At 35.4% G+C, this 14,913-nt stretch overlaps 1 protein-coding gene across 6 annotated transcripts in view; it reads right to left on the bottom strand.

Moving 5' to 3' along the window:
* Nucleotides 1-14,913, bottom strand: part of HECTD1 (HECT domain E3 ubiquitin protein ligase 1) — an 87,712-nt gene that overhangs the window by 8,477 nt on the left and 64,322 nt on the right. For 4 of the 6 annotated variants that reach the window (XM_029952974.1, XM_029952973.1, XM_029952976.1 and 1 more), the window contains 9 exons: nucleotides 11,085-11,218; nucleotides 8,727-8,849; nucleotides 6,976-7,132; nucleotides 4,132-4,354; nucleotides 2,987-3,041; nucleotides 2,589-2,771; nucleotides 1,990-2,197; nucleotides 1,820-1,905; nucleotides 1,476-1,603 (listed from right to left, as the gene is read on the bottom strand). In XM_029952974.1, the coding sequence (XP_029808834.1) occupies nucleotides 1,476-1,603; nucleotides 1,820-1,905; nucleotides 1,990-2,197; nucleotides 2,589-2,771; nucleotides 2,987-3,041; nucleotides 4,132-4,354; nucleotides 6,976-7,132; nucleotides 8,727-8,849; nucleotides 11,085-11,218 (1,297 nt within the window). The remainder of the gene's footprint in view (nucleotides 1-1,475; nucleotides 1,604-1,819; nucleotides 1,906-1,989; nucleotides 2,198-2,588; nucleotides 2,772-2,986; nucleotides 3,042-4,131; nucleotides 4,355-6,975; nucleotides 7,133-8,726; nucleotides 8,850-11,084; nucleotides 11,219-14,913) is intronic. The other 2 variants (XM_029952975.1, XM_029952977.1) reach the window with 2 other exon arrangements.

Below are 14,913 nucleotides of genomic sequence, written 5' to 3'. Positions count from 1 at the left end.
ACTAGAAGGAAGAAACGGAAAGATTTGCTCTCATGTGGGCTACAATATTTTTGCTAATCTTTAGGCCTATCAGCTATATACTCAGAATCAGTTTCCTCATCTATAAGCCTATAGTCCCATATGTACAATTTATAAATAGTATAACTACCAGGGAAGCCAACAGTTCCATTTTAAATTATAAATTTTCTACTTACATCTACTTTGAAAGTACTCTGGGTACTCAATCATTCAAAGAATATTACTGAGTACTTCCAACATGCTATACATACTGCTTTAGGAACTGCAGCTAGATTAGTAAACAAAACTGCCAGAAATTCCTGCCCTCATAAAACTTTCATCTAGTAGAAACAGACCCAAAAAAGAAGTATAAAATTTGTAGTATGTCTGAAGACTGTAAGAAAAAATTGATGGCCAAAAGGAAGGAACCTTTTAATGTTACCAAAGGTATATATAAGCATTTAATTTGATAATTCTGGGAGTATCAGCAACTAATAATTTATGAAAGCTACTTAAGAAACTGTATAGTAAATGCTGATGGAAAACACAATACATTTGATCTCTGAATAACAAAGGCTTGAACTGCATGGCTCCATTTATATGTGTTTTTTTTTTTCTTATAAATATAGGACTACAAATTTTTCTTCTTCCTTATGGTTTTCTTAATATTTTCTCTTCTCTAAGGGCGCCTAGTGGCTCAGTCAGTTAAGCGTCCAACTTCGGCTCAGGTCATGATCTCACGGTTCTTGAGTTTGAGCCCCACATCGGGCTCTGCACTGACAGCTCAGAGCCTACAGCCTGCTTCAGATTCTGTGTCTCTCTCTCCCCAACTCATGCTCTGTCTCTCTCTCAAAAATAAGCAAACATTAAAAAATTTTTTTAATAAAAAATAAAATAAAATAAAACATACCCTTTTCTCCAGCACACTTGTTTCTTAGAATACAGTATAGGTAGGGGTGCCTGCGTGGCTCAGTCAGCTGAGCATCCAACTCCTGATTTTGGGTCAGGTCATGATCCCCCAGTTTGTGAGATCAAGCCCTGCATCGGGCTCTGTGCTGAGAGCATAGAGCCTGCTTGGGATTCTCCCTCTCCCTCTCAGTCCCTAACCCTCTCACTCACATGCTAAATAAACAAAACAAACAAGTAAATAAAACTTAACATACATGTTAACTGTTTATGTTATCAGTAATACTTTAGTCAACAGGAGGCTATCAGTGAAGTTTTGAGGGGTCAAAAGTTATACACATTTTTAACTTTGATTTTCAATAGTCTGAAGGGCTGGTGTCCCTAAGCCCCACACTGTTCAAGAGTCTACTGTCAGAAAGCATATATCCAAATGTAAACCAAAGGGTGTTTCAATACTGGTAACTCTTCATAAGGAAATAAGATAATATACTCCCTCAGTCCTGACATAAAGTATACTTGTACATTTTGAGCTTATATAACATTAATAAAATATAAAAGGACATACTTCCTACCTTGATGCACCAAATGCTGTACATGTGAAATAAAGCTGTCTAGTTTCAAATGGTATTAGAAAAGGACACTTGCTGGTTAACTGTTCACACCAGTCTGGTAGAGCCCCACTTGCCAACGCCAATGGTTCCTGTAAAAGTAACAAATAATAATGTCTTACGGCAATTATTTACAAAGACAAAAAGGAGTTCTTGAGGTTAACTTAATAAATTAATGCAGTGGACCATATGGCCTAAATCACTGAATCAGAGAAACAGTAGAGATGGTGGAAAGTAGAAAAGGAAGGAGACAGTATTTGAAAGTCCAACAGTTTACATTGAAAATTTCAACCATCTGAGTTTATTACCTCAATCTGCTGCAAAATTTTTGTTGTGATTTTTTTGCTAGTGAACTCATCTGGTGGAAAAGTAAACTGGGGCTGCTCATCACCTTCTGTAAAATTAATGAAATTAATAAAAATATAAACTGACTTCCTTTTTAAAATGCCATAGAAATAAAACAAGGATTCTTACAGACCTTCTTGGGATATTCTTGAATAAGGGTCACTTGCAACGATATAGAGAATGCGCAGCAGCTGAAGGACGTCTTCTACTCCACAAGAATTCTGACCATTGCCAGCTTTGGCCTGAGGCTGTTCTTTTGTCAAATTAAGAATATCACTACTCTGAAGAGTAGAAATGGGCCCCTGGTTTAATCCAGACTTTGTTCCATGCTCACAAAAATCCTATAGAAACAATTAGCAAACCCACCATTAGTCACATTTTCAAGAAAAGCAATACATCATTCTATTATTAGTATTTGAAAATGCTAAAATTTTTCAAAGAATTGCCTTCTTTTAAAATAAAAACACTATTACCCAAATTGAAAATTAATGTGTTCTAAACCATTAGAACTCCCAAATAAACTATAACCACTGTAGGCCATATTAAAACCATGTACTTAGACCCAATATCACAAGTCATATTTAAAATTTTAGTACTTGGCATATTAACAATGCTAATTCAACCTCATATTTTTTAAACATGTCCCAGTGAATCTCTTTTTCTTAAGGATCTTAAAAAGCTGCAAACAAAGCACAAAGCCATTCCCAATTGTGTTTTGATGCCAAAATATACCTTATATGCAGCTATGAGCTGAGAACAATTTCTGTTTTTCCTAATACTTTTATTAGTGCCAGTTAATTTCCAGTGGCGCAGGAAAGCGGCGTCTGCATTCTTCTGCAGGTAGGTTATCAAGTCATTCTTTGGTAATTCATCAGTGCCAAGGTACTGTTCCACATGCTCTATAGACCAACAACCCTACAATAGGAAAACCCAAATGTCGGCCTTTCCTGATTAAAAGTCTATGCTGTTTCACATGCAATACATACAGTAGCTTTAAAAATCATGCATTTAATCTCATCTAAAGAATTGCATGTTAGTAATTTTTTCCCTCAAACGTTCAATTAACAATGTCAGTTTTTATTTTTCCCTTTTTGCACTAAGCAGCTAAGACTCACTTAAATATAGCTTACCATTTTTCCATTTTCCTTCTCTTTGTCAGAATCCTTCATTTCTCTGTACATGATTCTAAACATGAAGATATTTTTCACATTAATTCATAGATCAAATGATTTGTGGTTATTTCCAATAAGGCTTCAATTTTTAAAAATATATATGAATGATGTCATCCATTAGCCTTATGCTTCAATATTAAACTCAGGGAGAATTTATAAAAATAAATTAATTTGTTAAAAAGGGGGAAAGTAGCAGAAATCATGTTCCTGAAAAAGAGCTATTGATAAATATAGCATAATTACAAAGAATGCATACATCAAACCTATAACTTTTAGAGGTATGAAGTAATACACTGTATCATGTCATAAATTTCATATACTGTTGTAAAAATAAAAAGAGATGAGAAATGGTTTGCTTCTGTGTCAAGAGATAAAAATAGGATAGAAATAACATGGACTAGGAACGTTTATATTTACACAGGCAGTGGAGATCAAATTTGAAATTTTCACAAAAATTGAACAGAGTGGGGAAAATACCCTGATGGCCTTCCATACTCTCTCAAAAGGATCTAGATTACTTTATTAGACATTATATAAAATGATCAACGATGTTAAGAAAACATCAAAAAAATAAAAGTTCACATAAGGATGATTATAATTATTATTATTTCAAACTATAATATTAAAGAAATTATTGTTATGTGGAATACTGAGCACCCAGACAATACTAAAAACACTTTACATATATTAATTCATTGATTCCTCACATCCACTCTCATTTTACAGATTAATAAAATGAGGCACCAAAACATTAAGTGTGGCCAAGGTCATTATTAATTACTTGTTCAATGAACGAATCAACAGAGAGAGGTAGGCTTAAACTTGCAAATCCCAAAACAAATAACCAATAGAAAATATTTACTACTTCATATACAAGCCCAAAGAGTTCAACAACTATTACATAAGGTATTAGTCTAGTTTATTTCTAAAGTTACTTCCAGTTGGAACCTTAAACCATTCCACATCATGAGTCTGAAATGTTCTTCTCTATTGCGAGAACAAGAACTATTTTGTTTCTAAAGGAAAAAATACAGAACTACAATGCTTCTTGGCTCATGTACCATGAAAATGTCTAGTTAAAATATTAAATTAAAATCTCTTACGTGTATGTCGGCTCCCAAATACGCCTAAGTTTATCTGATTTCACATTGCCATTACAGGACAACTGAAGCAATTTTTGTACATAGTAAAAAATGGTTGATCTGAAATTAGTGAGTGGTAATTCAACTTCACGAGTTGTTCCAAGACCTGTTACTTTCAAAGTGAGGGCTAATCGAGGTGATGGAGTACATTCAACTTCTTCCAAGAGCTCTGAATGAGGTGTTCCTAAAAATATGAAAGATATAAAAAAATTACTCTAAAACAAGAAGTTCAGAAAGAATACCACACTGGGAGACAAAGCTTCATAGTATCTAAACTCTTCTGCCATTTTATTAGCTAAAAGACAATGACTACTTAGAACTTTCCTGGCCTCACCATTTTTGTTTTTTTTTTTAAATAAGAACAATCAACCTAGGTTACTTAAAGACAGCACTAAAGCTGAATTTATGCATATGAGAGGGATCCCTCATTATTTTAAGAAAACACATGCTAACTGTATGATTTCAGAAACATTTTATTCTTATAAGTAAGAAAGCTAAAATTATTCATAATTCTACATCCAGAGAAAATCACCTACTGAGAAAACCACATATTCTGGTCAATGACCTGTCAACTTTCTGCTCACGATGAGTGAGTGGATTGTGAAGTAAACACCCACACCCACACCCACACAGGTTCATAGTGTATTTGATGGTATACTCTTTTTATTTTTAGCTTTACTAATTTAAATAATATGTATAATATCCTGTTTTACTAAAAACATCCTGTTATATTTTTGGTTATAAGATTTACTCAACCTCACTGTAAGTACATTACAACTTGGTTGTAACTTGTTAATCAAAAACAAAGTCATAATTACTGGAAAAAAACCAACCCATACAATATAAGATAGGTTGGTTACTTTCTTAATCTTGGGGACTGATGCCAAAAATGAATGAGATGGTTCTACAAAAATACTTCTGTAAAACTTGTTTCTGTACACTTTTGATGATTAAAACATCTTATAAAAAATTAGTCACTGTAAAAATTTTTATTTTCTAATGTCATCACTTTAAATGATTAAAACCTCTTATCACAAAGAATTAGTCACTGTAAAAAGTTTCTATTTTCTGATGTCATGTTATCGCTTGACCTATAAATAAAGACACAAAAACAGAGCAGAGATGCCTGCCTGGTGATCAAGAAAGAAACTTGTGGCTCTCTCACTCTCGTGCCAACACCATCCATCCTTCAGGGACCCCTGGACCTACTGGTGCTGGACTCTGGAAGTTCATACTATTTTTCCCTCATATCATGATAGAGTCTTTTAAAATATTACTGTATTCATTGCATGATATTCCATTTTCCCTTAACTGAACCATATCCGTTATTAGACATAATGAAAGTCATTTCCAACTTCCTGACTATAAATAATACTTCTCTAGTCATCAGTATGTATAAATTTGGGTACAGAGCCAATATTTCTTTAGTATGGATTTTTAGTAGTAACAACATGAAATATATTGCCAAAGAGCTCTACAGAAAATTTGTATCTATTTATATTCCCTAGCATAGGTTTTTCTTTTTTGAAGGGATCTTGGAATATCGTGATTGAGCCTATACACATCCTCACCTATACTAGAAGCATACTTACTCCATATTTAACACAGGTATCATTCTATAATGTAAAGAATACTTTCTATACTTATGGACATTTAAGTCTTCCTTAAGGATAACATACTGATTACAATAGCTGACGCTTACTGAAGCACACACCAACTGTATGGCTAATCTCCTTAAATGTTTTACCTCATTTAAACTTTTTAATTACCTTGTCAAACAGCAACTATTATTGTCTACATGTAAGAGATAAGGAAATTCGGGCTTACACTGATGTGCTCAGTATATTAGCTTCCTACTGCTGTTGTGATAAATTACCATCAACTAGGTGGTTTCAAACAACCAGCTCTGGAAGTCAGAAACCCAAAATGGGCTGGCAGGGCTTTGTTCCTTTTTGGAAGGTCCAAGAAAGAATGCTTTTCTTTCCATTTTCTAGCATCAAGTGGCTGCCGATATTCCATAGTTCATGGCCCCTCATCACTCTGATCTCTGCTTCATACTGTCTAATCTCTTCCGCTGACTCAGATCTTCCTGTATTCCTCTCATGAGGACACAAGTCACTGGGCCTACCCAGATAATGCAGGATAATTCTCCCATCTCATCTGCAAAGTCTCTTTTGTCAGGATAACATTACCTATTCATACATTCTGGAGGTTAGGACCTACATGTCTTTGGGGGATCATTATGCCTAACACAGCCAAAACAAAGTTGTAAGAAGAGAGTTGCCAGGCTGAATAACTCCAGGGACCATAAATGAAACCACTATACAACATTTCTTTTCTTTTTCTTTTTTGCTTTAAAGAGAGAGAGAGCAGGGAAGGACAAAGAGAGAGAAAGAGAGAGAATCCCAAGCAGGCTCCACACTGTCATTGCAAAGCCTGAACCACAAAGTCAGATGCTTAATTGACTGAAGCACCCCATCAACTTTTCAAAATAAAATCTGAATAGGAATAATCCATAGCAATTCTGATCTAGTAGAATACAAAATACAAATTATCCACCTTTAAATGAGCCTTCCTTTAAAACTTACAGAAATCTAAAACACAGTGCTTTAAAAATGCTATAATCTGCTCCTCTAAAAACAACCTCATTTTTAAGGACTTGTGGCTGATATACAAGGTTTTTTTCCCCTGAAAATGTTTATTTATAAACCTGCACACAAAAATAGCCTTAGTTTCCTAATTAGATAGAAGTATCTTCTTTGGTATCTATTAAAATTAAATCACAAAAACTAAAAGGCACAGCACCTGGGGGTGGAATCTCTAAGTCAGTCGTCTGCTGCACATTAGTACGACCAGGTCTAGGATCAAAAGCAGGAACCAAAGCAGAAAACTGCCGCTTAAGCACATAATCATCATCCCACGTTCTTCGACGTCCTCCTTTGGTTTCATATTCTTCTTCTTCCTATTAAAATAAAATTTCACATACAAACAAAACAAAACTTTTCATTATTGCAAAAGTGATGTGTACTTTTATTTTTTAAGTGTATTAATTTATTTTGGGAGAGAGAGTACATGTCCAAGAGAGCAGGGGGAGGGGCAGACCGAGAGGGAGAGAGAATCCCAAGAAGTGCAGCACAGAGCCAACACGGGGCTCAAACGCACAAACCCTGAGAGCATGACCTGAGCTGAAATCAAAGAGCTGGAAGCTTAACCGACTGAGCCACCCAGGTGCCCCAGCGTGCTATCTTTAAAGTAAGGTGTATATTAAATACTTCTCTATAGGTATTACACTTCCTTATTTAGCTGTATTTAAGCACAAAATGAGCCAATATAAACATGTATAGGCACATACATTTCTTAATGATTTAAGCTTATGAAAAAGTAAGTTGCCATGTGGTGGTTACACAAAATTACACATGATAAAATGAGAAAGAACCATATACATACATTGTACCAATATCAATTTCCTGATTTTGATATTATATTCTCATTAGGTAAGGTGTAACCACTGGAAGAAACTGGGCAAAGGGCATAAAACTGTTCTAATATCTTTGCAATTTCCTGTGAATCTGTGAACTTATAATTTATATTTTTAAATAAGTTGCTTTTAAAAAATGTAAATTTTATTACATACTGAATTATATACAAAATATAATGTTTGGAAGTCGCTTTAAATAATTATAGGACAGATAAATCAAACAGGTTTGGTAAAGTGCTGATAAACACTAGGTTCATATGATGGGTTATTGGGACTCATTGCACTATTCCACTTTTAGAATGTTTGAAAATTTCCCTAATGTAAGTTTTTTAAAGGAACATTTTCTCCTCCCCTTCATTTTTACTACCAACCAAAAAAGAGATGATGAATTATACATGTTGCAAATGTCTGATGTAAATAGTAACAATTATGTATTTAGAAGGACACATATAGCCCCTCATGCTCTGAACACTTAATTAAAATTAACTTTTAGGGGGAAAAAAAAGGGAGGGAAAGAAAAAAAAAATTCTTTCAGAACAATCAAAGGTACACTTATTAATAGTTCTGTAGCCGGAAAATTTGGGTTTTAGCCCTAGATCCAAAACTTCTACATGTGACCTTTACCAATCACTTCATCTGAAAATAAGGAGTAATAATAACTCTCAGAAAGTTAAGAGGACTGGATTAGTTAACAGACATCAATATTGAAAACAGTGCCTAGGAATTAAATAATGATCAATAAACATTTAGCTAATAGACTAATATTATTATCTCTACTACTGAAAACTGTTAAGTCTTAGATAATAATGATTAATCATTTTAGTATATGTTCACTGCTATACAAGGGCCCAGATGAAGGGCTTTCAAGTAAGAAACTCCTTCATGCTGCCAGAGCAACCATGGACTCTGTCCAGAAAACAGAACCCAAGCGATTAAGGGAAATGTCTTTGTTTATCTGGTAGCCAGCTTCCTATCCCCCCCACCCCAATCCCTGTATTTTTCTAGACATTTTCGTTGATGTCTTATTGTGAAAGGAGGAAAAATAACACTGTAGGGAAGGCAGTCATGAAGATATTACCTGCTCCCCAATAGGTCGGCTCCCTGCTCCAGCAGGGACTTGTGGCAGCTGCGAGGTGACAGCATGGTGTGTTACATCAGAGCGGGAGCCAGCTCGACGCTGCAGGGATGGACGTCTCAGAATCTGAAATAAAAAAATGTGAACAGACATTTCTAATTTTTTGACACCTGTATATATCCCCATTCAGCCTTAACCTCAAACTATCAACCTCATTATCAAAACCATCAGTAAAACACTTCATATTCATTAGCCATCTTCAGAAAATGCAATGTTTTCTATTAACCTTACATTGTATACAAAACTTCACAAGAAATACGCTACTGTACCCTATGTTTTTGAGTAAAACATACTAAAAGTACTTCTTGGAAGTTCTTCACCCCATTAAAACCCAACTTTATGAAATTTTTAAATATCTACTAACATTTTATAAAAAGAAATAAAACATACAAGTTACAATAAATGTTATTTGCAGGCAAAAGTTCAGTTTGAAGACAATCATAGGGGTTAAATATTAAGAGTCTGGATCAAACTTTCTTTTTTTTTTTTTAATGTTTTTTTTATTATTTATTTTTGAGAGAGAGAGAGAGACGGCATGAGCAGGTGAGGGTCAGAGAGAGAGGGAGACACAGAATCCAAGGCAGGCTCCAGCCTCTGAGCTGTCAGCACAGAGCCCGACACAGGGCTCGAACCCATGAACCGTGAGATCATGACCTGAGACAAAGTCGGACACTTAACCAACTGAGCCACCCAGGCACCCCTGGATCAAACTTTCTAAGCTTGGGTCCCCATTTTTGTACTTAACCTGACTGATAAATTAGGACATATTTTTTTCTATGTTCTATCTCACAGATGTAAGGACTGATGAAATAATACAAAGATACTCCTGTAAAACACTACATACTAAAATAGAATTCTTGTGGAAGAAACCATGAAAATTACATTCCTTAGGACTAGAGCAGTTCTTTACACTTTAAACCTTCAAAACATCAGCATGTGACATTTTAGTATTTTCCAAATACAGTAAAACCTTTGATTGTGGGTAACCTGTTCTGCAAGTGTTCCTCAAAAGGAGCAAACATTTCTAATGAATTTTAACTTGCTAAATGAGTGATATCTTGCCATACAAGTAGTACATGACACCGAATATCACATGAGCCCATGGTTCTCTCCCTCTCACTGCGGGATTGTACATGATTGTCTCCCATGCTCAATGCTCAGTCTCAGGTCGTGGTATTTGGCAGAAATCAGTGATTTTTTAGAATATTGGAAGGTGCCCACAACTGCCACTAGTGTATTTGCTTTCACTTCCAAGTACCTATTGACAGTCTTTTGCTTTTCCATACAAGAGTGAGCTTAGGAATGCTTTGCTTCATTCTAGATCAGGCTGCCTGCAGATAATAGACCGTCTCCTCTGCTGCCTTATTGCCAGTTACATTAAATACAGTAGGTGACAAGAGTTTATTAATACTGTAGTCAGCATCCATCAAGTGTATACAGTGGTCCCAATGCAGAAAAAGATTGAAAAGAAAGGCAGTAAGATGATGATGATTACAGTTGAAGAAGAAAATCACTGAGAAGTACAAATGAGGTGAGTGGCCAAAACTGCAAGATTTCCTAAGTATACATCTGCATCTTATCTGCAGAGGAAGAAGAAAGGCGGAGGAATCCCTCACTTCAATAACATTAGGGAAATGTGTAAAATGTGGGAAATGGCAAAATTTTAGTAGTGCAAGTGCTTAATCTGTTTAACGACAATGCAATGTTACATTTCTGCGAAATCCTCAGGAGAAGGCAAAAGCAAATGTCACTGGACAGTTTCCTCATTAAAGTTGCACAAAAAGAAAAAGATTCCACTGAGATAACAGCAGTGATTCTGTCAGTGATAGTGAAAGGCATCCTGCACAATAACCCACTTTTCTCGTCTCCCTTACACCAGCCCCAAAGGTTTTCAAAGGTAAGGGCAGGTTAATTTATTTTCCTTAATATTTTATATTTTATTATTCTATATATATTACAGTATTGTAATCATTTTATATGCATATTTTTGGGTTGTGAAAAGAATCATCTCATTTTCCATTATTTCTTATGGAGAAATCGCTTTGCTATACAAGTGCTTTGGATTACAAGCATGTTTCCAGAGCAAATTAGCTCACAAGCCAAGGTTTACCATATAACCGATTCATCTTCTTTTAAAGAAGAGATGCTCAGATTAAAAGAGCTATTCTTAATTAACCACATTTTTCATGCTCATGCCATATTTTCTTGCTTCACAGTTTAACTAGGACTTTGCTTTTCCTCTCTTCATTCCAATTATTAACATCTTATATTAGTTAAGAGAATGGGAGACACTCTCTCTACCATAACCTCCTCGTATTCTTGGTCCTCCTGATTGTCATCTTCATTCTCATCATCTTCCTCATCTGGTTCAGGCAAGTCTTCATCATCATCTAGCTCAGCTAACAGAGTACTGGCACGACAGCTATCCAGGAAATCTGGAAAAGAAAACCAACAACCTGACTATCAACACAATTAACAAAGCATGATAAGATAACTTTGTATATTGGTTTTACAAAACAAAACTAAAATTCAAGAGAGACAAGTATAAAGACCACAGTAAGTGATGCCACCCTTCTACTACCACAAGTACAAAATGAGTAATGCTGGTCACAAGCATGGCAGAAAACAACACAGGATAAAGGATGACCATAAACTAAATCCAAGTCTACAAAATCATAATATAAAAAGGTCAACAGTATGGGCTAGGTTTAAAAATAACAATTCTATCACCATTCTCTGCATAAATCATAGGAAGCACAACATGGTGCAAAAAGAACACTTTTAGGTCATTCACTCTCAACACATACCTCTATTACCTCTATACCTACTCTGTGCCAAGGACCATGTTAGGCACCAAATATACATAGTTGTGAACTATGTGAAAACAGACACGGTCCAAGTCCCCATGGAACTTACAGGGGAGAGAGGCATTTAAAAAACAATTAAATGAATATATAAATAGGAACTTGAGTACATGAGTGCTTTAGTCAGTTAAGCCAGACTTCAGCTGAAGTCATGATCGTTAGTGAGTTCGAGCTGCACATTAGGCTCTGTGCTGACAGAGCCTAGAGCCAGTTTCGAATTCTGTGTCACCCTCTTTCTCTGTCCCTTCCCTGCTCACACTCTCTCTCTCAAAAATAAACATTAAAAATAAATAAATAAATAGGAATTGTGAAAGATCATAGAAGGGAAGAGACAGAATAAAGTTAATCAGAGAGACCAGAGTTTTGCAACGTGACCTAGCAGGTTCATGATAATCACTTAAGGACACTACCTACTTACTATGAAGTAACGTACGTATCATCTTTCCTCTTATCCATATTCCCCTCACCCCCCAATGAAGACAGATAAACACATATCAGATATATCAGATAAACACAGCTGCACATATTGAAGATGCTAATGAGCTGTTCTTCACAAAAAATGAAAACAAAAAGTAATAATGAGGCTAAAACAGAAATTTTTACTGGATACAGAAGAAAAAAAACTTCTATGGATAAAAAGCAACACACTCTATATTCCAAAAGAACATTCAGAAGACAATTTATAATTGCTTTGTAGAATCGTCTATCTGCAAACCTCTGAACCAAATACCTATTTTGTAAGTCTAATAATTACACAGTACTGAAATTCAATACCTTTTACTAGAAGGCTAGTAGAAGAAAGAGGCCCAATACTATAAGCAATCAGTTTCTGAGGCACATATATTTTTTTTTAACATTTTCATATTCTGGAATCAGAATGTGTCTTACAAGCAAGAGCAAGTCTCAGCTGAATTTCTTAGGATATAAAATAACTTTAATTATTAGCATCTTAAATTTGATAAAATATATTACCCTTAACCTCTGTAGGGTACCATCCTGCAATTTAGGAGTGGTTCTCATAAATGTGATGTGGTAGTACACACACAAATTCAATTCCACTTTTGGTTTACTTTGAAAGGAACATAATCTGAATGAAATTCCATCTCTCACATGTTATAATTCACTGAATCCAAAGGCTTTTTTTACTCATCATCTTCTCATTTAAACAGCTCCTTATTTCATAGATTTGACCATATTACAGAACCATGTCACTCAAAACCTAATACAGTAAAAGTTTGCATATATAAAAATTATTTTATAATTTTACTCTGATCCTTCACAGCATCACCCTTAAGTCTTCTGGTTTTAGGAATGTAAAAAAAAGGAATCTGTAATTATCTAGCAATAATTTTCTTTATATATATATATATTTTTTAATGTTTATTATTATTTTTTTGAGAGACACAGAGAGACAGCGCGAACAGGGGAGGGTCAGAGAGAGAGGGAGGTACAGAATCTGAAGCAGGCTCCAGGCTCTGAGCTAGCTGTCAGCACAGAGCCCAACGCAGGGCTTGAACCCACGAACCGTGAGATCATGACCTGAGCCGAAGTCGGACGCTTAACCGACTGAGCCACCCAGGCACCCCCTAGCAATAATTTTCAAAAGGCAAATGGTAGCCCTAATATTCTTTCCCACTAGTGTACCCACATCATTTTTAATTTTCACATAATCAAGAATTAAAGTTTCAATGAAGTTACCACATAACAAATGAGTATGGAGGAGCAGAGGGGCTCAAGGAGAAAAACTAGAGAGAATATAGCTTATTCAATGAATTTACATTACTTTGCCGTAATCATCATCATCATTTTGCTATATACGCATTTAATAGATAAAGTAGACACAGAGAAATGTAATGATTTTCCTAAAACCCAAAGAACATCAGATCCAACTTTTGGCTTGAAATAAGACAGGACACATTCAAAGGAAAACAAAAACACATGAAAATAAGATTTACACACTCCATGTTAACTAACTAGAATTTAAATAAAATTTGAAAAAAAATAAGATTTACATGAAATAATACTTAAACTATATCTTCATGTAAATATTCTTATATTTGAAATTAAAAAATTTAATTTTTAAACAGACCAAGCACTGGCATCCAGGATGTATGTGTGTGTGTGAGGTAAGATATTCCAAAACATAATGATGGAAGTACAACCTTTTTGAAAGGCAATTCAACAATTACTTCTCTTAAAAACATATCTTAAGGAAACAAACAAAAATAAAGTTCAAAAATGCTGATTCATAACAATGTTTATGGTAATGAAAAGGTGTGACTTAAATGTCCAAAATGCAGACTTTATTAAATAACAATCGCACAAACAGTGGAATATATGGCAGCCATTTCCAACACTGCAGAAATGCAGCAAACAATATGAAAATAATTTCACAATGTACGGAGTGAAAAGAGCTGTCTGGAAAGATGATCCCTTTATGGGAAAAGAAAAGCGGCCAGGTATAGAGTTCCTGGCCAATAATTTAATCAATTGTGCTTTGAACAGGAGGAGAGGGCCATGGGAGCCTCCAATTTAGAGCCAGTCTTTAGCACAGATGACAACCTGGCCTTGCAATTAGTGTCTGAAAGGGTGGGGAGATAATGTTATGGGCCTGAGGCTTTTACCTGTGGGATCTGACACTATCTCCAGGTAGTTAATAGTGCCAGAAGTTAGTAATTAAATTAAACTGTATGACACTCAGCTGGGGTCTGAAAAGTGCTTTATGTGGGAAAACTTAACAAACGTCTGGTAATCGGCGGTGCCAGCATGATGTAATCCAAGAAGAAAGTGTTGAGAGTAGAGGAGGCACACAGGGGAGTGTTTTTCCTCTTTTCCTCTGATATTACAGTGTACAAACAAGCCTTTTAATCTATTACACTTCTATTCTTCTCTGATAAAGATGTCAACTTTCTTTGTTATTATGATTCTTCCAGTAATTCATTAGTGCACAAAAGGTAAAAAAGGAGGGCACAAAAGTTCCTAGATACCTGCCTATAATCAGATAACTTAATAGTCCATTACAGCACTGAGTTTTTCATCGTACATGAAGATGCCATACCTTTAAGAAGGGAGGATTACTACTTTCTAATCAAAAGTTAAAAACTAGCAGAGGGGCATCTGGGTGGCTCATCTGGTTGGCTCAGGTCATGGTTTTGGCTCAGGTCATGATCTCATGGTTCAGGAGTTCAAGCCCCACACTGGGCTCCATGCTGATGGTGTGGAGACTGGTTAAGATTCTCTCTCTCCCTTCCTCTCTGCCCCTCCCA

This window comes from Suricata suricatta, chromosome 9 (genome assembly GCF_006229205.1).
Source record: "Suricata suricatta isolate VVHF042 chromosome 9, meerkat_22Aug2017_6uvM2_HiC, whole genome shotgun sequence".
NCBI lineage: Eukaryota > Metazoa > Chordata > Mammalia > Carnivora > Herpestidae > Suricata > Suricata suricatta.
This window is presented reverse-complemented; position numbering and strand designations above follow the sequence as displayed.